Raw genomic sequence first — 25,542 nt, 5'->3', positions numbered from 1 at the left:
ATGATGGAGGGGCAAAGGGAAGATATTGTGTTGATTCACGGTTGTGTTGATGGAAATGATAAAAATGTTGGTGATGAAAATAATGGGTGGAGAAGATAAGTGGAAGTAATAAGTTGTGATGAAATGTGTATTCTTGGTGTTATTGTGCACAACATTGAAGATATATTGGTGAAGAAAATGGAAGAAGGTTAAATTTTTTTTTAAACGCTAAAAAATTTGAGTTGGATTTTATAATTTAATTTTAAAAAATAATGATTTTTAACACATGACAATTACATGTCACTTTACGTGATAACCTGAGAACATCAGTTGTCACGTGGAATAAAATTTAACGCTATTAAAATGAAAAACTAAAGTAATTGTTTTGAAAAGTAAAAGGACGAAAGAGAATCAAAGTTTTGAGTATGGACCATTTGAAATTTTTTGTAATAGTTGAAAAACAAAAACATATTTAATTCATTTAGTTCAAATACATGGTTATCTTGCATATCAATTATTATTAATTTTTAAATGTAATAATTTATAACAAATGTATTTTATTTTCTAACAAGAAAATATTTGTTTATATATATAATTTCATAAATTTAAGAAAATTAAAATATGTTAAATTTTATTTACTTTTAAATATTTTTTAATAAATTTGTTAAATTTATATTTTATATTTGAATTGAGCATTTTAATCCAAATATAATTTTTTCAAAAGGAATATTTAATAATTATAAAATGTGGATTAAATATGTTTTTAATTGATATTATATTAATATAGACTACTTTTTACCGAAATTCCTAATAATTTCAAGTAGTATCAATAAAGGTTTTTTTTCATTTTATATTAGTTAATGTCATTTTTTTTATCGGCTACAATTATTTTGTCTAACATCAATTAAGATTAATTTTTTAATGTTGTTGACCAATATTTTTTTTTCTCAACTTTTTTATTAGTGTTGGTTAAAGAATTTATTTTGATAATAGTCATAGTTAAAGGTAATCAATAGTTTTCCCACTCGTCACTAGAAAAATAATTTCAAATATCTATAAAAAATTCGGTTTACATTAACCAAAAGTTAATATCATCATTGGCTAAGAAAATCCTCACTAATATTTTAAAAATAAGTTTGACGTCTCTAATCTAAATTGGTAGAAAAGTAATTCCAATAATGTCAATTAAAAAGTAAATTCTATTAATATATATAAAACTAATCCTTGAACTACCGTAAGCTAATGAAAAACATTTGTTTATATTAATAAAAAAATCTCAATTTTATAAATAAAAAAGTAATTTTGATTGACTTTATTGTGAGAAAAACCTTCATCAAAATCAGACAAATAATTAATAGAATATTGTTTTATGATGCAGAATATGGTTTGGTAGCCTATGATGGTGCACCACAATTGGTTAATATATAATTGTTTTGGTCAATGTAATTCAAAACTTATTAGGAGCACTAGCACTACCACCCATAGAATTTAGACACGTTACCTACATTTATTTTATTCTTTTCATTATTCATTTTGCCTATGTTGCCTTTGGCACTCATTGTTGCAATCCAACTTTATTATCCACTTCGATTCTTTATTATCCAATTCTTACATCAATATTTACCTTTTTGTTTTTCTTAATCTAGTTATCGTTATTAGTATTATAAATTGTTATTATTATTTATTTGAACTTTTCCTTTTGTTATTATTTTCTACTTTGTGGATCACATTTACAGTCCAACGAAATATATATTTATGAATATTTATTGTTTGCACCTCAATGGTTCCTTCTGCACCCCATGAAGTGTTTAAAAGACAAACTTAACCTTGTACGTTCCTAATTGTAGTTCTTCTCTTGACTCTCCTTGTATAATCCTAAATCCGACATTTAACCTTAAATTTTCAAATTCGTAACCCTAAATCCTCAAATGCATTTCTTACCTACGTTTTCGACATCCATTTCAACAAAACAAATATAAATTTCTATTATCCCTAATATATAGTAAATGTTAATGTGTACTTTGTTCGTTGTTGGGGACACGACCTTCTTCAAACGTGGGAGAGTAAAGAGTGTGATGCTAGGGTTAGGAAAATAAAGTGATATGAAGTGGGTGGGTGGGTAAATATAAAGAGAGAGAAACATTTTTTTTACCCTAATCAGGTTCAGTTAAGGGATTTAAAATGATTGAGGCTGTAGGAAGAAAAATTGGAGGTGCAGGAAGAAAGATCCTAAGTTTAGACCTTAGTTTTGTGGATACTCTAAATTATGTGATCCAAAAATTTTCAAATCGTAGAACATATGAGAATGACTTTTAAATTATTTAATTTGGAACTATGTTTTGGGATGAGAATTTTTTAGATTGTGCAATCTAAAATATTTGTTCTCATTTTTATATAACTAATGAGTATAAAATTTTTGTTTTATCCTCAGTATTGGATTGTTCTCATTATCTTCATACATGTTTCAAACATTAATTAAACATTTTTTACCTAAACTAAATACTATAATAAATAAAATATGTTACTATCAAGTATTTAATGTAAAAATAATACAAATATTATTTTTTCCTAGATCAAATATTAGGAAAATATAAAATAAAAGCATCAAATAATAACTGAATAAATATCAAATAGTTATAAAAAAGAGCAATGATCAAATATCTATCATAGAAATAAGTTAGAAAACTAACCATCAAGCAAAAGTTATATAAGTTTGTTAGATTATCCAAGGTTTAATCATTTCGGAGGTCCCTATTTGTATACATTCGTGTCAATTAGGTCCACGTATTTTGAAAGAGTTTAATTGGGCCCCTTTTATGTAAAATTGAATCAATAAAGTCCCTGTCGTTAAATTCTGCGGACGGCGTTAAATGTGTTGTCTAGTGACATGGTGAAGTGGCATTTCATAACCACGTGGCACATAAATCAGATTGAACCAGATTTTGCCAAGTGTCCCAGATCCTAACACACCATAATGAACCAGTTAAATATGCTGACACATCATCATCCCTGCCACGTCAATTATCACATCATCATCCTCTCCACAAAAATCATAATTCCCTTATCCTTGCCGCCGTGCCTCAACTTGTCGCCACCATCATTGTCCTACGCTGCCGCAAGGCCGTCGCCTAACCCTAATTCGCGTCGCAAAGCCGTTGTAACGTCCATCCTAGCACCGTCAAACCATATCTCCACCACCTCAACCTCACTGTCAGCCGCGAGCCTCCATGGCCACCACCATCAAAACCACAAACCGCACCATCACTGCAAATCCTCCATTGACGCCGCCAAACCCTAGCATCGCCACCATCCTCACCACCAATCCTCAACAAGCCGCCTCCGCCACTACTCGCACCAGGCTGCACCACGAGAACCACTTTATCGTCATTGTCACACCATCTATAGCAACGAGATCATCTTTTTCACCATCAATAACCAGAAAACCACAAACAGATCTGCAAAAAACCAAGATCTGACCACACCCTAAATGTTGTCGCTACTGTAGATTGCGAACGTCTTCTTCCACCTTGCGCAGCTCCAGTCGTGCGAATCGCCTACAAATAAATCCATCACTGTTTGGCAAAATCTGGTTCAATCTGATTTATGTGCCAAGTTGTTATGAAGTGCCACTTCACCATGCCACCAGACAACACATTTAATATCGTCACAAAATTTAACGGCAGAAGCTTTATTGATTCAATTTTACATAAAAAGGTACCCAATTAAGCTCTTTCAAAATACGGGGACCTAATTTACACGAATCTGCACAAATAGGGATCTCCGAAAATGATTAAATCATAAATTAAAAATATTTCAATAATTTAAAACAAAAATAAATATGAGGATGATGACGTGTATTAACAAGAGTATGAAGAATAAGATGGGACAAATATGTATATATACACATTCTTATTCTTATACTTATGTGGACAAATTTAAATATACTTACAAAATCATGTTGTTTATTTTCACCTAAAAACAAGCTCTCTAAAATATTAAGTAATCTTTCCTTCTACTTTCGACTCAGACTTTATTATAGTAAAGATAAATAAATATTTTATTATTTAGGTTTTAAAACTAATTTAGTTCGTATTTTGTTGAGTTTATTCAATGCGGTCATCTTTTTTTGTGGTCATTAAAGTTCAAAACAACATGTGAACAAGGTATGATACGTGTCACTTTATGTTTTTTTTTTTAATTTCAAAAAAAATGTCTGTGTCAAGTCATTTTTATTAAATATTTCTAGAATTATTTTTGAACTAACTCTAACTATATTATCATAAAATAATTATTATATTTATATTTGATTTTTACTACATGTAAAATATAGGGTTAGAGTTGGTTTAAAAATAATGAAAAAATTTCTTTCTAATTTTAAATTAACTCTAATCATATTATTTTGACATAATGAAGAATTACATAAATCTAATAATTATATTATAATAATATAGTTAATTTTAATAAAAATATCATTATAACATTTTAATAAAAATAAATTTCATCTCAATTTAGAGAGGAACAAAATTGCTTAATTTTAATAAAAATATTAGTATAACATTTATATAAAAAGTTAAATTTGGTCTCAAATTGGAAAGAGACAAAATTGCTAAAAATAGTAAGATTGAATTAAATTAAAAGAACAAATATAAAAACTAAATGGAATATAAGACATTTACATGTAGCACAGACACTAAGACGTGACACTATTATTTCTATGTAACACGATATTGACTCGACACGTGAATAATTTTTTCATTAAAAGTAAAAAATATATATAAAAAAAGGAAAGTTAAAAAATAAAACATGACATATCATATTTATATGTTGTTAATTATTTAGATGACATTAACAAAAAAAGACTAACTTAACCAAAAATTAACGAAAATAGAGATCTTATTAATCACGAAAAAAAAGAAGAAAATCATATTGAATAAACTCAATGAAAATAAAAACTAAATTAATATTAAACCTAACTACAAAAAGAAACATGGGGTGCAAAAAGAAATCACTTTTATTTATATTGTATTTTATATCTGTTTTTTCTCACTAGCCCAAATTGGCCCAGTTGTCCTAATAGTAGGACCATGCGATTTCCATCCAACTTTTCGCTATTTTTATTCTATGATTTGTTTGTTATTTTCCCTTAAATATTCTGAATAGAAATCTCTATATTATAATATACACAATATAAAATTTGTTTTGATAATGTTAGAAGCTGCACCCTCTTTGAGTAGGAAAAAAAAGCATTTTCGTTAAGTGCTGTTATTTTTGGGAGAAAATAATTAAGAAAAACAAATAAATAACTATTTTTCATAAATTAAAATCATTTTTTTCGTAGTTAATTGAAGAAGTTATCTCATTCAATATCTTTAAATCTATATTTTTATTTCTGTATAAGTTAGTTTTTAACTTATGGAGATATTTTTTCTCTTTGTTTTCTCTTTTAGAAGTGTATACGTAAAAGCTTGTCCAAATATGTCTATTTGTGGAATAAATATGGACAGTTTCTTTTGATTAATATTTTTTTACTTGATTGAGTACAACACCATGCTTATCTTAAGTATAACTTAATGTTGTAACTTAATACCTTTATTATAGTGAAATTTGATTTTTCACTTTGTAAAACACCATTTTTACCTTTTGAATTTATCAAAATTAATTTAATGCAAGTTGTGGAAATTCCTAAGAAATTCCGAACAGCTTTTATGAGTAAGCTATTTATATTCCTACTGTACGTCTCATTCAAACTAACCTACCCAAGAAAAACACCTTGTAATGAGTACTTTTAATCGACGTGGGACCTCCGAAACTTCCAAGAAACTTCTTTTCTCGCATTGTCAATCTTACATAAACTTCTTGGATACTTTCTCAGAACATGTTTTCCAATGTTTCCAAGAAACACAAGAGAAACATCTCAATCCTCACCTTACTTTCCACGAAATTCCTCTTTGCACCCAAATTTAAGTGAATTCATTTCCGACATCTTCCGTCACCAACATCATCAACCCCATTCCCTGATCATCTCACAACACTGTTCCAAATTGTTGTTGAATTGCAGTTTTTTCCCATTTTTTTATATCATGCTCATGATTGTAGTCAATTATCCTTGCAAACTCTTCTAAAACCTTGATTCCAGTGTCAAAATTGAACTCAGAGTCTTTCCCCACATTTTGTCACTCCAGTTAAATTTGCAGTCACGTAACATAACACTACATTCAAGATTGTAGTCATCAGAAACTACAAAAATCTTGACATTATTGTAATCCATATTACAGTCTCATACACTGCAAAGATATTGGAACTGTGATTCAGATTACAGTCACAGACACTCCAAAATCTTGACACTGTTGAACATCTCAAGAATCTTCAAGCTACAGCTGAAACTGTAGTTGCAGGCACTTCAAAAAATTTGAAATTGTTACAGTCAAATTTCCAGTAACAGACACTACCAAAATCTTGATACTGCTGTCAAAATTTACCATTTTCTTAAACCTTATTCTCCAAACAGAAAAACCATGACTGCTTCATCATCACTTCACCTTCTTCCTCTGACAACTTCTTCATTCGATGAAGCACTCCAAAAGCTTAAAAGCGTGTTACCCTTCTTTGGATTCATCAACATGACGATCAGCAGCATGGTCACGATCTACAGCGCGCACAGAAACAACGACACTCCCACCATCGTATTCGTGGCTTTCGTCTACTTCGGATCCTTGTTCTTGGACTATTGCTTCCGCTTGTACCACTCTCTTCCCCCATCTTCGCCATCTTCTCACAACATTAAGGTCGTGATCTGGGTTTTGATCAGTTCCATCATGTTGGGGTTTGCATTCGAGTTTTCAACTTTTATGGGCTTTCTTGAGTCTGTGTTCTTCTTCGGCCTTGTGATCAGTGGCAACTCGTATCTGTTCTATGTGTACTTCATTTGGGACAGTGAGAAGAGTGGTGGTAGTGCTTGCAACAGTGATGATTGTTGTGAGCGTAAACCATTGACAGAGGTTAAGGTTGTCGATGAAGTGTGATAAAGGTACCACCAGAGAGTGAACTAGGTTGAAGCAATGTCTCTGTTTTGATATGAATAAATTCGTTTTACGTGTGTTTGTTTATAAGCAAAAAAGTGTATACCGTGTTATCAACTACTTGGTTTGTGTATTAAAAAGAAAACAAGGGAAATACTTTTATAATATAAATACAAATACTATATATTTTTTTATATAAATATTATTTATTGAGTTGAGACTTTGTATTATATATATATATATATATATATATATATATATATATATATATATATATATTGTACATGAAAAATTCGAGATATCTTGACACGTGAATGACATCTTTTCAAAACCTAGAGATATCGAAAATATCTTGTTCGATACTAGAGGTTCATCAAATATTTGGTATAATAATCTCGTATTACGAACTCATCTAAACAATAAGATAGATTGCAAAAATATTAAAGATAATTATACAAATGAAGTAATCTTGAAACAAGGTAATCCTACGAACATTAGATCCAATGACCATGGCTCATCCAGTTACTATATACAATCATGGTTCACTATGTATGTTACTAGTATAACTTTACTATTTTATTACTAGCAACTAACTTGAGCGACAAAATATCTTTGCTGGCTCCTCGCCAAGGTCATCCCACCTTACTGACAAAGAACACATCAATATCAATGGTAGAGGGCACATAGACCTGAAAAAATAAGTAGAATGGACACGGGAGATTTTTGCACCTTTACCTAGTAAGAAGACTTGTGTACTTCGAGGAATATCTCGACTTAGCAAGAATAGTTGGCGTCCATTATGAGGCCGAGTTGCATCGTCAAGCATGTGTCCACTAACAACATGACCAACAATAAACGTAATAACGACACGAATGTGGGTTTGAACCCTATGGCGATGATTGCTAAACTACAAGAGGAATTGACTGAATTGAGGAAGCGTAGTGCTGAAGACATCGAAGCCATAATTAAAAAGGAGATTTAGGGACGAGAAGAAAGAAGGAGGAGGCCAACCTCAAACTTACTCTGAAACAGTAGTGCAGGGGACAAACAAATGCACAATTGACACAAGTAACACATCCACAATGATCCTAGTCACAAGGAGACACCCTTTCATAGATGGTATCATAGAGACGCCTCTCCCTCAGGATGGAAGGCACTCCAAATGGACAAATATGATGACACTACTGACCCGGACGACCATATACATGCCTACCTTACCCAGGTTAGCTTGTATTCCACTAAAGACATAGTTATGTGCAAACCCACTTTCCTTAAAGGCACAACCTTCACTTTTTTATAAAAGCTTCCCCCTTCTTCATAGACTGCTTTAACACCTTGGTCGCTCACTTTGGAACCCAAATTTCCATAAGTAGACCTTATCATCTTACTTTTATAACCTTGATTAATATAGCTAAGAAAAGGAGAAGTCATTACAAAAGTTAGTGAAACGGTTCAACAAGGTAGCACTTAACATCCACAAACTTTACCTCGAAGTCGCCTCCACCGCATAGTGACAAATCTATGGTCGGGCCCGCTCACGGATAATTTATGCAAAAAAGAAATTGTTGGTATGGATGAGCTACGACAAAGAGTTGCCAAATGCATGCAGCTTGAGGAATTAAAAGAGTTTAAGAACAATGTCAGGGCGAAAAATAGTACAACAAAGAAAAAACCAGACCGAGAGCCAAACCATAGAGGAATGCCCCAACCTCCGCTACCCAAAGCACCAAGGTTTTCCAAATACACTCTGTTGAACCCACCTAGGTCTTGTGTACTAAAGGAAACCTTGCATGCAAACCTCCTCACCACCCCGAGGAAGGCAAACTCACCTCCAAATGAAAATACTACCTAACAATGCCGATACCATACGAACTTTGGTCATAATACCAACAATGCCTCGCACTCAAAGACAAAATAGATGAACTTATCCAAATTGGATATCTACAATGTTTTTGATGCTCTAAAACAATCAGTTTTTTCAATAAGTATACTATGTAATTTGTAGTATAATAAGTGTCATATCCACAAAGATTTGGCAGAATACACACGGTTTTAAACTAGTTTGACTTGAATGAAACAGTAAAAAGATGAGTGAGAAGTGTGAAAAAATATTGATGTAAGGAAATAAAGTTAGTTTCAAAGAGTAACAAGCTACAAAAAAAGTTTTGATTAAAAATGTGGCTTCAAAATGATAAAAACATGTTGAAGCTAGATTTTACCATTTTTGTGCCTCTCATATAAGGACTTAATTATTATTTATCAAGATGTAATTAATCATGTCTTGGAAATTTTCTTTGAATGTAATAAACTCTAGGTCCATTCTTGACACTTAGAGCCTAAGATTACCAAACTTTAGTATGATTCTTCAATGACTGCTTGAATGGACAACTTGCAAAGATTATGACTCTATGACTAGCTAGAACCTTAGATATATTCTTTACATCTAAAAGTAGGAAGAGAATTACTTGGACCACAACTTGAAACCAGTTACTCCTCAATCCCGAGCCAATGAAATAAGTTGAGTGATCAGTTCATCACATAATAGATATAAATTAATTCATAAACATGTAATAAAAATATATTTTAATAGATAAAACCGTACCATTAAAATATACTTCTTAATGATTACATCTTTTCTTCAACACCTAAAGAGATTTAGCTCCCCATAATAAATGAGAACAATACAAAGTAGTGTATAATCATCCTCTGTCATGACCTCTAATAATGTTCACTAAGTATAGAGGTAAGTGTCTAAGAAGCTCTCTACAAATCTCTCAAAAAACCATCTATAAAAGTTTGTCAAAATAGGGGTGCAACTTTGTTTTTATAAACTATTCAGGGCATAACTTCAATAGTGCACTTGTGGTGGAACTCACCAAGTTATTTCATGTAATAACATGAAAGACCTTGGACATGGGTGCTTCTTTGCAAGGAGAGGAGGAGGTATTGTTGACCACTATATTAAAGGAAGGTGTCATATCGTTTGCATGGACATTAACGAAACTAACCAACACACACCCTAGTGTAGCATTCAAAAGGACCAAGTAATTTTCAGCATCCTAAAAAAGAACAACCAATTAATTAGATCTTTAGGCTGGGTACTATAATGGTGTATGAACACTATAGGAGAAGGTTTCAAACCTAACAACCTATAAAATATTGAATGCTTACGAGGCAACCCAAACATTGGGATGAAGTTATGTAGGTGCCATATTCAAAGTGCGCAACACCCTAACAGTGAAATCATCAAAGGAAAGTCTAACATGCAAATTGGTTAGGATTGAGTACATGTAGAAAAATCACCTAGATATCCTTCTTGACTGTGACATGCATTATCCACCTGCCCTACTTGGTCTAAAGACACAACATCATCTGGACTATCCTTGTCCAAAATTGTATAGGCCTCGATAAACCTACAGACTGATAAAGACCATTTATATTTCAAAAAGTACTCACGCACACCCTTGTTAACCCACACAAGGGGAGATCTTTCGACATCTTCTCTAACGAGAAAGTGTCGACCTTATTAAAACTACTAGATGAAACGGTCGAAAATGCCTCTACACGTTTTAAATGGACCCTATCGACCCAAGCACTAGACATAGAAGACGATGACGAAGACACACTTGAAGCAAGCACCAACCAACTAGGAACTCTTTGACTATCAGAGCAGGCAAAGATGGTCCCTTCATGTCCTAAAAGCCTATTCATAAAAAATTATGTGGACTAATGAAGGTTGTATCTCTTCATATACCAAATGTTAGATCCCCCAAATCAAAGGGTCTTAACTAAATGACTATCCTCCTTCCTAATAAAATGTCACATCCTCTTTGGCCAAACCCATTTTAGGTAAGCAAATTTTCACCATCCACTTGTCTTTAAGGCTAGGGCCTAATATACTAGTATGACTTGGAAGGATAGCACAACCCAAGACAACAAGTCATTTTCTTACAAAATTTCTAAGACTCTCGACCAAGATATCTCGAACATGGAGGGCTAGTGTACTTAAGGAGGTCGAAGACACCTTGGCTACAAAGGTCGAGGACACCTTGACGTAGAGAAGATCAAAGATATCTTGTCCCACACTAGGGGCTCCGTACAAATAATAAATTTGTATTGCAACCTTGCGGAACGAATCTATATAAATAATAAGACATATAACAGAAATATTAATGATAATTAAATAAATTAGAAACTCTAAAACAAAGTAATCCTACGAATTATAAACCTAATGAACATGGTCTATTTAGGTATTGTATATAATCACTGTTTACAAGACATGTTGGTGGTATCATTTATTACAACTTTACTATTTTAATTTAAGTTTACTATTTTATTCCTAGCAAGTGTCGAAGTATCTTTGCAAGCTCTTATGTCAAGGTCATTCCACCCTTATCGATAGATAATACATCGACATCAACGATACAAAACACATCAACCTAAATAGAGAAGTAGAGCGAACACCAAGAGTATCCTTATTTATATATATATATATATATATATATATATATATATATATATATATATATATGATGATTTAAAAAAAATATTTGAATACTAGTTTAAGATGAATTTTTAAATCCGTAAAAATTAAGTTTAAATTAATATTAGTATGTGTGGTAACCGATATGAAATTAAAAATTCACAACTTATGAACTACAAAGAAAATAAACTTTAAAATTAATTTTAACCTTAGCAGTTAGTTTTAATCTCTTAGCTCAAGCTGAATCAATTATTTTAAAAATATTAAAGAAAACGAAAATAGATAAAGAATAAAAGTTAAACTTACCAAATTTTAAAATTTTCACAAATTTAGATATTTTTTATAACCTGTTTTATTATTATTTTTTTAATATTTTTAATCGAATGTCTATTATTTGATTCTTATGTTAAGTCGGATATATTGCCTAATTAAGATTTAATCTTTATTAACATTTTTCGGTTTATTAAGTATTAAAAAAATTATAATTTTTAATTAAATTTATTTATGTCATCAAATATTAGGAATAACTATTTGATTTTGTAGTCTCAAATATAATATTACAGACACTAAAAAAAATAAACTATACAACTTTAATCATCTTTATCAACACTATCGCTATCATTAGTTTACTTTTTATTTTGGTTTAATGTCTCCGTAGGTCCCTATTTTGGTCATGAATTTCAAATAGGTCCTCGTCATTTTCGGCGTATCAATTGAGTCCTTGTTTTTGTAAAATTGAATCAATTACAGGCCTGCCGTTAATTTGGACAAACGGCCGTTACGGTATTGGTTAGGTGGCATGGTTGAGTGCAGTAACTAATCAGACGTGGCATTTAAAACGGTTTTTGTATTAAATAATTGGTATGCACGTCTGATTATTCAGTTTTGGGTAAGGGCATACTAGGAAATTTGAAAAAATTCAAGGCCAACAGGTTTTAATTGACGAATGCACATGAGATTGGGGGAAGAAATTGAGGGTTTTTAATATTAGGGTTCGCGTGAGAGGCCAAAAATGGGATCCTAAGTTGGATCCAAAAATCAGGTGTATCTTTGTTCGATTGGAAGTGGGAGGGTGCGCGTTCTTTGTTGGATTCGAAGTGGGAGGGTGCGCGTTCTTTGTTGGATTCGAAGTTGGAGGGTGCGCGTTCTTTGTTCGATTCGAAGTGGGAGGGTGCGCGTTCTTTGTTCGATTCGAAGTACGAGGTCGAAGTTGTAGTTTTGCGACGCAGCTGGGTGTAGTACTAGTTGTTCGAAGAGAATGTCGAAGTAGTACTATTGCGACACAGCCGTCAATAGCTCACCACCATACTTCCCTTTCAAAAAGGCTCCATCTAATCCAATTATTGGCCTACAGCAGACAAAACTGTCTTTGCATGCCTTCAGACAACAGTAAAATCTCTTGAAAATTAACTCACCCTCATTATTCTCAACATGGACCTTAACTGTAGATCCTGGATTTCTTTCCAACAACTCATGCGCATAATCATATATCCTCTTATATTGCTCATTAAAGGACCCATCAATTTCATTAGAAGCAATAGCTTTGGCTCTATAAGCCATAGACCTTGATATACCTATGTTCCACTTCCTTTGAACTTTTTCACGAATATCAACACCCTTCATCTTAGGATTTTCCTGAACTGTTTTCACCAACTTTTTGCTCAACCACTTGGCGTCAACTAACTTCAGGTTGAACTCCCTGCTGCATGTATGAATGTCTTTTTTAGTTCTCAGCTGCCATGATTTTACAGCCTCCATATAACCAAAGTATATGGTCCATGGGCATTCTCCTTTTGCACCAAAGCACTTCATCCTCAATCTTCTCTTGTCATTTTTTACAAACTTTATATTCCTCCCATTTTCCAAGGCATACCCTTTTACAGCATCTAAAATATCTTGCTTTTCTGCAAAAAAAGTCCCAACTTCCCATGTAAAGTCTACCATACTTTTTGGCATACAAAAAATACCAAACCTCCCATAACCTTCATTGTCATTAACCTCTTCATCACTATCTGTTGCACTAAGAAATTCCTCAGATTTCCACTCAAAATCTGACAATCCTCTATCGTCATGATCATCACATTCAACACTGACATTATCACGGTCATCATCACTATCATAAAGACTTTCTACTTCTACTTCTGCTTCGACATTACAATCTACATCACCATCTATATCACATTCAACACTCACATCTACTAGGCCCTCTAAGCACTCATTAATTCCATGTACATCACCTTCTTCACTAGATGTACTCCAACTACAAACATAAACTTCATCCTCCACGACTCCTTCACACACATTCAACTCTTGCTCTTCTTCAACCTCATGCAACTCTTCTACGTGACCATGACCTTCAACCTCTACTTCAACAGCACCACCATCTTCTTCACCCTCGTTCACCTCTTGTAACTCACCATCAACTACATCATTTACTTCAACACCGTCACCATCTTCTTCACAAACATTGACCTCTTGTAAGTCACCATCAACTACACCATTTACTTCAACACCGTCACCATCTTCTTCACAAACATTGACCTCTTGTAAGTCACCATCACCTTCACCATTTACTTTAACAGAATCACCATCTTCTTCAACCTCTTTTTGTACTGTACCATTACCTTCAACTTCTCCTTCATCATTAGTAATGTCTTCAAGCATATGAATGACTTCGGGATCAGAAACTACATGGACAACGTATAAGTGAACTTCACCATTAAGCCTAGCTAAGTTAGCCATATGCATGGCACCTCTGTCATCAATCAATTGTTCCAACCTATTTTCCAACACTAAACCCCCTCCTAAACAGTACCATAAATCTTTAAAATTCTCATATCCTAAACTTTTGACTACACTGACAATCACAAAAAAACTCCACGTGTCAAGGTCAAAGGACAAAGTTGTTGTCTCCCCTTCATACTTTAGGGTACTATCATTAATGAACTTTCCTCCATGGTGGAACACACACACAATAGCGTCCTCCATTACGCACAACACAAAATAAATATATCTACATACCTATTATGAAAACATATCACGACAAAAAAAATATATATTAAAACAGGCACAGAGATCAAATAACTTTAAACATACGCACTCAGACAAAGTCAAATAACTTTAAACATACATGGGGGACCACCAAAATGCAATCAAAACCAGAGACCAAACCATACAGCAATGGGGGACCACCACAAGTGATTGTAGTTTCGATTGAATCAAAACGAATACAATAAAGCAGAAACACTTACCTCCACTGACCACGTGCTTCAGCTTCTTGCTTCCAACAACAAAAGGACCCACAGACACCGCCCACTGCATGCACTCTGCCGCTTCAGTCTCGAACTTACGATCGCGATTTTTGGCCTCTCACGCGAACCCTAATAATAAAAAGGTTTAATTCTTTCCCCAATCTCAGTTGCCCTTTTAATTTTTTCAAATTTCCTACTTTACCCTTACCCAAAACTGAATAAACACACGTGCATACCAATTATTTTATACAATAACCGTTTTAAATGCCACGTCTGCACTCAACCATGCCACCTAACCAATACCGTAACGGCCGTTTGTCCAAATTAACGGCAGGCCTGTAATTGATTCAATTTTACAAAAACAAGGACTCAATTGATACGCCGAAAATGACGAGGACCTATTTGAAATTCATGACCAAAATAGGGACCTACGGAGACATTAAACCTTTTATTTTAATATTTAATTTTTAAAAATGTTAATTTTTATAAATATAATCAGGGTTATTAAGTTTATAATATTATACTTAAGACTACAAAATTAAATTATCATTTCATTTTGCTCGATAACAAAATTACACAAATAAAGACTTGATAATAAGGACTCAAATGTAGAAATTTAAAACTTAGTTATACCAGAAACAAAAATAATAATTATGTAAGATAACAATTATATTATTTAATAACAAAATCAAATCATAAGAACTTCACTTAAAAACATAAAAAAGTTTAAGTACTCAATACAACAATTTTCTTAAACTCATTTAAAAATATCTAAACTTATAAAAAACCTAAAAACTAATCAAATGGAAATTATATTTTTAACTTAAAATATAAATAATAGAATTAATTTAAGTTTTTTTAATTCTTGTAGAAGTAAAAGTAAAAGTTTGCTTGAGGTGTTTCCTTGCCCCCATAATTTCTCACAGGGAATATTTCATCGCAAATTAGAGGCAGTTTTACTCAGAACTCACAACGACTTCTGTTTCAATATTTACAAAATATGAGAACTTCAAATCACTTTATTTTCTTAGCTGTGGGACATTGAAAATCACAAAGAAAAAGAAAAGAAATTATGAGAAACACGTTGAGAAGAAACTATTGAAACAAACCCAAACATCACTCCAAAAAAAAAAAGTAAATAATTAATAAATATATATTTCTATTAATTTATTCACTTATTCAGTTAATTACATAAGAATATTACAACTGTAACACTATTCTTATAAAATTGAGTTAAAATTAAAATTTATTATAAATTAAATTTATTTTAACCTCTATTAGAAAACAACTATTTTAATATAAATATCGAGAATAAGTATAAATATGAATTTTAGAATTTTAGATTAAGTAGAGATAAAGAAGTTAAACAAAATAAAACAGTTAAAATGCTAACTTAAAACACTATAAAAATGTTTAATACACGTATAAAACGAATTTTAATTTTAATTTCGCGTCGATTTCTTTTTGGTATTATTTACTGTGAAACTAATTTAGTCGCTAGAAATTTCCATGAAGCTTAAGATGAAGGTTCTCAGAAGCCCCGTCAACGGTTTACGTTATAAAAGCAACTCTTCATTCTCAACACAATCACTACAAAAAACCACATCACACTTCAACAATGACTGCACCACCACCGCTCCTCCCCGTCACTTCTTCCGGTGACGCTAACGCGCCACCCATCCGCGTGAACCCGCTCTACATTCTAGCTTTCCTCGCCACCACAATCAGCACCTCCTTCATAACCTACCTCGCCTACACCCACAACGACAACCCCATGCTCCTCTTCACCTCCTTCATCTACGTCCTTTACTTCTCCGTCGACTTCTTCCCTCTCCCCCCCGCTCCCTCGGCGCGTGCCTCCAACGTCAGGCTCTTCCTCTGGGCGGTGCTCAGCGTCGCCATGTTCGCATTCGCCTGTTCGTTCTCGCTCGTTTTAACGCTCCCTGAGAGCATGTGCTTCTTCGGGGTGGTGCTCGGTGGCAGCGCGTTGCTGTTGAGCGCGTGGAGCGGCGACCGTAAATTTGTCGCGAAAAAGGAACAGTACTCCGACATGGTGCAGTCTTTTGGTCCCATAATGTTGATGTTTTTCGGTTTGGGAAGGCGCTATGTGACGATTCAACTTATTCTGCACGCCGCCATCATGAACACCAGGAAGCTCGTCGGACCAACAACAACAGTGTATATCAATGCTCAGATTTCAAGTTCTTCCTTTCGTTTCTCTTCTTAAAACTTCTTATAAACTTTTCATCACTCATTCAATTAAGTTCTTCACAAGTTTCATAAATCAAATCTTAAAATATAAAAATTTATGACACCTTTACATTCTGGAAATTTGAGTAAGAGATTTCTGTAAGTTTAGTATTTGAGTGAAAAAAGAAAAATAATGTTTTGAATATAAGAAATTAATAAAAAAATATTTGAAGTATTAATATACAGATTACAGACCAGACTCAAACCATTAAATTAATTATTTTAAATATTTTATCATGAAATTAATGACTGAGTCTCCAACGACTTTCGTTGAGTTCTACATGAAAATGACATTTGATTTCTATATCTTTTCAGCTTTTCTTTAACAAATTTCACTGTCAAAATTAAATTTAAATGATTAGAATTCATTGAATATATTTAATTACTTTAAATAAGACAGGAATGTTGTAATGTACAAGGATTCAATGAGAATAATCCAAGAAGTAACAGGTTCATAAATATGATACGAAATTCCTTAATAAAATTCCAAAAACCGTCCTGTATGCAAAACTTTATTTCATATTTTAAATCCCATGTTCAGATTACTGATGGTGATACATTGAAAGTTATTAAAAAGCAACATTTTCTTATAACACCCGTTAGATGTTATCATTGTAATACGATACAAGAAATTTATTATAAAAGGCTGAGAAACAAAGACAAGTTTTTTAACTCCAACAGGAGGAAGAAGATTTTTAGAGAAATCTCTTTCCAATCACAATTTAAACTGATGATTTGTTGATAGATAGTAGACTTCAAATTGTAAACATAAACAAAACTCTGAAAATGCTATTAATAGTTTCATGTCTAGAAAAAGTAGACATGCATAAGAACACTGTTAACCAAAACTGTTAGAACAAACATACAGAGAGTGTAGACACAATGTCTTGCTTGCTCTCAGTGGAGGAGACAGACTGTTCTACGGGTTTAAAGTATTGGTTGCTGCTCTATGCTCACACTGCTAACTCCATTATACATAAAGGAGTTATGCATAAAACTCTTGTATATTCTAGACTGTGTATGATTGCTGTATTGTATCAATGTCAAGGCCCTTCAGTCTAACCACAGACTCAACATGGCCCTTCAATGTATGCAGTTCTCTCAGTCTGCAAAGACAAATCAAAGAAGAATAAAAAGAGATGCAAGCATAAGTGCAAGATGCTGAAGATTCTTCACATTTTCTTTCACACAAAAGTACAATGAAATAATGATTGCTATACTATAAAGTTAAACAACTTTAGGTTGAAGAAAGAGAGAGAACACCACAAGACTGACGAACTGGCTAAGAAAAATGCATGACGAGTTAGATAAGGAATTCTTCATGCCAAGATTTTCAACCATAATAACCTTGTCCACAAGGACTTCTAGGAGAGAAAAATAAGAAGAAACAGATGAAACGAGTTTCTCCATAAGCTAAAATTAACTAATCGATGAGTTAAAAACAATAATTTAGATAAGCTATGCGAGAGAGCTTTGGTTTATAGAGAGACTCTTTTGGAAAAGTTTGTCCAAACAAGCCCTAAGCCGAAATCAGCTTATGGACACATCATAAGCTCTTCCAAAACACTTGGTGGTAAAAAGGCTCTGAGGTGCATATTATCAGCAAAAATTCACTTGGTTGTAATATCTATAAGATGTGAGAGGGTATGTATATACAGAAAACCACTTCATAGACCATATAATTGTAGAAAAGCATGGATTCATACCTTGCAATCTCTGCTCGTCTTTTAGCTTCTTCAGCCATATGATTGAGTTCCGGGTAAGTTGTTCGTTCACCGAACATCTTAGTCTCTGGTGGATGAAGGCCATGGAGTGTTCTCTGTGCATGTGCCCATTTAAGTTCACGTTCCTCCCTTCCAAAATTCTTTTTCCTTGTAAAAGCAATCTGGCAAAGATTCCACAATAGAAAGTTAGCAACAGGTTCAAATGTTGAATTAGTCTTTTCAACTGGTTGAGAACACATACCCTTTGTTCAATAACAAGATCCCAAGCCCTTCCACTCAAAGCATACCGAATTATGAACTTGATAAAGTCAAGTGGCATGTAAAAGACAAGGTTGTAAAGCCAAACAACACCAGCCCAACCCCATCCAATCCCTTCAATCGCAGCAAAACTCCAATTTGCATAAACTGCGATCAATGTAGCTATCTGCTCCACCAAAGCACATTATCAAGTTATAATCTTGCTATTCTATTCACAATGTACACATGCTACTAAAAAATTACTGCTTTGTTGATTTCACTCACTAGCTGGGCGATAACAAAAGCTGCTACTAGTAACAAACCCGGACGTTCGACATAAGACCAACTTCTTGCTCGTGTAACGAATATGAGAGCCTGACTAATTGTGCTAACTTGCAGGTATATTGCCGAGGCAAGCTTTCTATAGTCATCCCTGTCCTTTTTCTGAAGGCTTGAAACTCCAAAAGTTTGCTGAATATTTCATTAGGAGAGTCAATACAAGCATTTGAGCAAAGTTAGTGATTCAAAGGACTAGATATTATACAAATGGTTGATGAAAGAATGTTTCTTACTGGGAAAAAATCTGTTTTATATGCTGCCCAAAAGAAAATAACTGTCATCATAGCCAAATAACCACCAAGAATTATTCCAGTGGTAAAGATTTCTGCCAACTTCCAGCTATCTGGATATGGAGATGGTTTTACCCTGTCCTTTGATATTGTCATAATGGTACCTGACATTCAAATATTGATATGTTTAAGGAAGGAAAAAAGGTGATGAGAGGATTTGACATCAGAAACAGGATCTCTTTGACATCAGTGAAAAACGAGAAGCGTGCTATTTGACAATAATTATAAGATAATAGTGACAAAAATATCCATGACCTCATCGGTAAGAAAAGGGGATCTATATAAGAGTAAAAGAATGAGGTGCATACCATCATTAAGAATAGCAATAATCAGCACCATGAATGGTGGAAAATCAAATTGCCATATGAGGGCCAGTAACATGAAACCAAGCTGTCAAAATAAAAACAAAGTTGGCAATTAAAGTCGTGTGTCTGCAAGAATAATAGCTTATAAACAACAACCTTAGACCATAAAACTTACCACAATTCGAATTGTGATGGAAACTGCGTAGATCTGCTCAAAAGAAAATCATAAACGAAGAGTAAATAATCATAATGACCATTTTTTTAACTGAGATGAGATAATGGTTCTTAGGCAGGGATTTGCGTTTTACTACCTCCCACAGTTAGAAAAAGAAGTTAGAACTGAATGTAGGCTCACCGTGTAATTCTTCATCCTTTGGAATATGGCTCGACTAGTCAATACAGCACTGATGATAACACTGAGACCAGGTTCAGTTAGAACAATGTCAGAAGCACTACGAGCTGCATCAGTAGCATCAGAAACAGCTATTCCAATATCTGCCTTTTTAAGAGCAGGAGCATCATTAACCCCATCACCAGTCATCCCACATATGTGTTTTCTAGCTTGTAAACGTCTCACAATCTCATATTTGTGTTCTGTATTAAACAAATTTTAAGTCAAAGAAATAAAAAAGAGAATTATACCATATGAAAGTAAACCATCAGAAAACAATGGTGTTATACCAGGAAAAACACCAGCAAATCCATCTGCTTTTTCAATCAAATCATCAACTGGCAAGGTAGCAATTGATTCATCCTTGTTTTGGCCCAGTAAAGCGGACGAGGGGTACATGTTGGTTCCCATTCCCAGACGGCGCCCTGTTTCTTTTCCTATTGCTAGTTGATCACCTAAAAGAATTGATACACATAAAGATATTATATTACACAGAAAAAATATCCATAAACAATCTTATTACTATGTTCAACGCACAAGTGATACACCTAAATGTTACAAGACTTTCTACAAAGATTGCTTCACAAACAAACTATACAAATGATTAGAAATTCAAGCACTTAGTGGAGAGGCCAAAACTGTTAATATTAGCCACACTTGTAATAACAAGTGTTATTCAAGTTGGAAGCAAAAGTATTCCTTCCTGTACTTTATTAACTTCAATTACTTAACCAACAGCAAGATTGACACCAATGCCATTACATTCATCAATGTTAGAATTTAATATAAAAAAATATGGAGCCATCAAAAGCGACATTAATGTATTACTTTCTACCTTTGAATATATATAATACATTGCAGGGGACAAATACCTGTTATCATTTTAACATTCACTCCAAGGTTTAATGCCCTTCTTATTGTCTCAGCACTATCATGTCTAGGGGGGTCAAACAGAGGCAAGAGTCCAAGAAATTGCCAAGGCCCTCCTTGGCTTTCTTTTATCCCATCAGGAACTTCCTGCGAAATAGTTATAAATGCTGTCAGCAGTGACATGCAATGTAACTTTAATTTGCTATTTCCACCGCAAAAGTAAGAGCACAAATACACATGTATGATGTACCTGGTAAGCCACTGCAAGAGACCGTAAGCCACGCTCTGCAAACTTATCGATGACAGAATGAACTCTGCGTTCTATCTCTGACTTATTGTGTGAAAGATTCAAAATCTAGTCATAATTAAAAGTATGAATCAGTTCTGTAGTTTGAGCAACCGTTATACAAAAGTAGTGAGCTGGCTCATGAAAGTACCTGTTCTGGTGCGCCTTTGCTGACACGATGCATTTTACCTTCACTGTCTACATAAGTCATGGCAGTCCGTTTGTCAGTTGGATTGAAGGGAAGGAAGTGAACCTCTTGAACACCAGCTCTTGCCTAAGTTTTAAACAAATCAGATACAACAGCATGTATCAATCAGAAAAGGTAGTAATGAGCACAGTGCTACAACAACATTTAAATTCAACAGCATGGTTTTCATACACGAAAAAGATGGATTATCATATATGACTGTACCTCTTTTGGATCACCTAACATCCCTACAACTGCAGCATCTATAGCATCTTGGTTTTCCAATCTTGCAGCCCGAGCAGCCATGAGAACAACTGTATCTACATCAACTCCTTTAGTAAAAATCTACAGAGAACATTAAAACCACTTGTGTAAGAATACCACACAAAAAAATCAGCAAAAAACACAATTCAAAACTGACTACTTCTAACCTCAATAAGATTCTTGTCTACTGACAGTTTATTCAAAGTCAAAGTTCCAGTTTTGTCACTACATAATACATCCATTCCTGCCATCTCTTCTATGGCTGTCATTCTTTTAGTAATAGCACCCTGCAATGATTGTATAATGCATAACCCCTTAAATTCTATACTATTTGATATAAAACATGAGACAACCACTTTTCAAGAAGCACTAATGTCTACCTGTTGAGCTAAGCGATGGGATCCAATAGCCATTGTCACTGACAAAACAGTAGGCATGGCTATAGGAATTCCTCCAATGAGAAGCACAAGCAGATTGTCAATCCCAGGACGATATTGTCGGTGTTGAATTGGGTACATGACAATGATCTCTATTATCATTCCCACAGCAATGGAACATATGCAGAAGTTCCCAATAGCAGTCAGAACCTATTTAAGTAACTCAGAACAAGCTAAGTATCATTGTGAAGCAAATGGTTCTATATATAAAGGAGACAACAAAATCAAAAGGGGCTCATTGAAGCCAACAAATTAAAATCACATATCACTGCATGTTTTCTTAAATTATCTTTAGGTAGTGGTAAGCACATGGAGAAGATAATACAAGACATTTTGTTATATTCTTTTCTTTTTGGTTCCTCCGTTTTCAGTGAAACCAAAATGTACCACCTTTTATTATGTTCTAATTTAAAAATGTACCAGACATAGAACAAAACCTATATATTTGCTAAACAATACCACAGTAAAGTCTTGCTAATTCTTTAGGTCCTAGTCCTGCACTGAGTGACATTAAGTTGCATCTGCCCAGTAAATTATTTATTTCCTTCTTATTTTTGAAGAAATACAGTTTCATTAAAGAGATTGAAGTTCATTTTACCTTCTGAAAATGACCAACTTGATTTGTGGAGTCCACAAGGTGAGCAGCTTTGCCAAAGAAGGTATGAACTCCCGTGGCTATAACAACTGCATTTATCTCTCCCTGCTTGCATGTGGAGCCTGAATAAACACTATCACCAGGGCCTTTTGTCACAGGAAGAGACTCACCAGTAAGTGCGGACTGTAACCCAAACCAGAAACTTAAGCAACCAACATAATAAATATGATAATCAAATAGCAGAAGATGAAACAGTAAAGACTACAAGTTGCACCTGATCAATCTTCAACGGATCACCTTCAAGTAAACGAGCATCCGCAGGGATAATATCACCTAGCTTAACACTAACTATATCCCCTGGAACAAGAACACTGGCATCCTCTTCAATCCATTTCCCATCCCGAAGGACCTGAATAAGAATTTTATAATATTATCAGTAAAAGTCAAATTAAGACAAAACATCATATTTCACACCAAAGTCCTTTATTGTATGCTATCCACAACAACAAAGGATCTCTTAGGAATCATGTTAGCCCAACATGAAACCAGTTATTATGGCTGATATTAATCGGTGCATGAATTGAGATACATCAAATGGAAGCAAATTATTTTCACTTTCTTGAAAATGAGTTACCTAACAACTAATACCTTTGCTTTAGGTGCTAGACGAGCCATCAAAGCTGCTGCGGCATTACCAGCATTGTTCTCCTCTATGAAACTTATTGTTGAATTGATAATAAGGAGTGTGATAATCCCAACGAAGTCTTGCCAATCAGGAGGTTTGCCCTGATGAATGTGAAGATGAAAAATTCAGGAAATTGGCAAAACCAATAACATAATGCAATTCCAAAAGAAACTTGTACTACTATTTCAGAAAGTCTTTCTTCCATTCTCAGCATTCACACACAGAAATCAAAATAAACATTTTAAACAAAACAATTATTAAAGGTGTGCAGCAACTTACGCCTCCATTGGCCATAGCAATGGCCATGATTGCTGCAGCTTCCATGACCCATGAAAGAGGATTCCACATAAATCCCAAAAACTTCAAAACCTTGCTCTCCTGCAAAAACAACAAAAAGCTCAGCACAAAAAACTTAAATTGCATCTAGGAACCAGCTTCCAATTAAAAGTAGGAGCAGCTCGCTTTCTAAGTTCTTCAATAAATTTATTACCAGCAACTCATAATATGATAACAACTCTCTTTGATTTCCTTTGACCTCAATTTTCTTTCTATGTCTATTCCTTTTTCATCATATCACTTACCATATATGCCACTTTCCTTACTTTTTTTTCCCTGTCCATCTCTAATTTCCTATCAACCCAAAATGGAGGTGAACTTTACATTTTTCCCATCAAATAATGGAGAAAGGGATGTTTTCCCATCTGCAACTACAAAGCACCTTTCCCTAGTGTAGATGGAAAAGGCCAAAAATGAAGCACAAGAAGAAAAATTGAAGGGAAGGACCTGTTTCTCTTCAAGTTTGTTGTGGCCAAAAATGGCCAACCTCTCCTCAGCAGATTTTGTTGTGAGTCCATTTGAATCACACCTCAGAGTCTGAAAAACCTCTTCGAGTGGCACGTTTTCCTGCAAAAAAATTTAACCAAATGTAACAATAAATAAATAAATTCAAAACAATAAAAATCCAAACTAAAACAGTGGAAATTTGCCAAAAACAGAACAAAACTTTAAACTCCCAACTCCAAAAACAACAAAACAAAACCCAGAAAACACTCACCATCCCCATATTTTTTCTTTAAAAAGTACTAAAAAAACTGCAAAATCACAGGACAGGAACCAAAGATAAACAGTTCACAAAGTTGAAGCAATTATGTGAACAAAGAAGTAAGAAACAGAGGTATGGGTTGGTCTGTTCAGTACCAAATCCACAGCTTCCTTCAAAACAGCATGCATGGCTTCTTCCTTGTCAGCCATCTCAAGCAAAACTTGTCCACAGCACTAAAGGTGAGATCTTTTGATGAAAATCACGAACCCAGAGAAACCACAAAGAAAACAGAGCACTTCCTCTGTTTTTTTTCCTCCTTCACCTCTTCGTCCCAATTTAGAATGTGTGCTGTGACGTTTCTTCTGCTTTTGGTCTATTGTGTGTCCTAACTCTTGATGTGGCAGCTTTCTAACGACAGCATGGTAAACAGCTCTATGAGGATTTCATGTACTTTCAGGTACACTCTGTTTCTACAATATTCCACACTTGTACTTATTGTGTCTTTATTTATTATTTATTCTAGACTCTTTTCTACCTCCATATTAAATATAGAATTATTTATTAATCGTAAAAATTATACTTTTCAACTTTAGATTATTTGATATATCGGTATTCTCCTAATGTTTTCTTTTGTTGTTCTAGTATATATATTTGTGCTCAGTTCTCAACATAGTGCCCTAGTGTCTTTCATTGATAGTGATATCATTTCATGCAAGGTTAATCCTGTTTGGATTTAAATTTTTCTAAACATAAATTAAGAATATTTTCATTTGGTGTTTTGGATGTTGTTTTGATTATTATTAGAGTTTTACTTTAGTAACTTCTATCATAAAAATATCAAGATTCATATAAGTTTTTAATTTTTAGAATATAGAGATGTTCTTATTTATTTTAGTCTATTTATTATT

General features: G+C 33.7%; 3 protein-coding genes across 3 annotated transcripts; 2 read left to right on the top strand and 1 right to left on the bottom strand.

Moving 5' to 3' along the window:
* Positions 1-5,795: 5,795 nt before the first annotated feature.
* On the top strand, positions 5,796-7,212 carry LOC124831366 (uncharacterized). The gene has a single exon (XM_047305373.2). The coding sequence runs from the start codon at positions 6,495-6,497 to the stop codon at positions 6,999-7,001; it is 507 nt and encodes a 168-aa protein (XP_047161329.1). The 5' UTR covers positions 5,796-6,494; the 3' UTR covers positions 7,002-7,212.
* A 9,101-nt stretch (positions 7,213-16,313) lies between these two features.
* LOC148200051 (uncharacterized) lies at positions 16,314-17,577 on the top strand. Its single transcript, XM_088112509.1, has one exon. The coding sequence runs from the start codon at positions 16,351-16,353 to the stop codon at positions 16,957-16,959; it is 609 nt and encodes a 202-aa protein (XP_087968635.1). The 5' UTR covers positions 16,314-16,350; the 3' UTR covers positions 16,960-17,577.
* Positions 17,578-17,751: 174 nt separating this feature from the next.
* LOC124848903 (ATPase 11, plasma membrane-type-like) lies at positions 17,752-25,086 on the bottom strand. Its single transcript, XM_088112508.1, has 21 exons — positions 24,790-25,086; positions 24,376-24,495; positions 23,872-23,970; positions 23,556-23,693; positions 23,182-23,316; positions 22,911-23,090; positions 22,256-22,462; positions 22,043-22,162; positions 21,837-21,956; positions 21,576-21,698; positions 21,389-21,493; positions 21,141-21,285; positions 20,559-20,723; positions 20,233-20,471; positions 20,053-20,085; positions 19,881-19,962; positions 19,516-19,676; positions 19,229-19,414; positions 18,948-19,130; positions 18,689-18,867; positions 17,752-18,088 (listed from the first exon to the last, which is right to left on the bottom strand). The coding sequence occupies exons 1-21, from the start codon at positions 24,841-24,843 to the stop codon at positions 17,992-17,994; spliced, it is 2,871 nt and encodes a 956-aa protein (XP_087968634.1). The 5' UTR covers positions 24,844-25,086; the 3' UTR covers positions 17,752-17,991.
* Between the last annotated feature and the right edge of the window lie 456 nt (positions 25,087-25,542).

Source organism: Vigna umbellata, chromosome 4, assembly GCF_029865625.1.
Source record: "Vigna umbellata cultivar VRB3 chromosome 4, Vumbellata_1.0, whole genome shotgun sequence".
Lineage (NCBI taxonomy): Eukaryota > Viridiplantae > Streptophyta > Magnoliopsida > Fabales > Fabaceae > Vigna > Vigna umbellata.
This window is presented reverse-complemented; position numbering and strand designations above follow the sequence as displayed.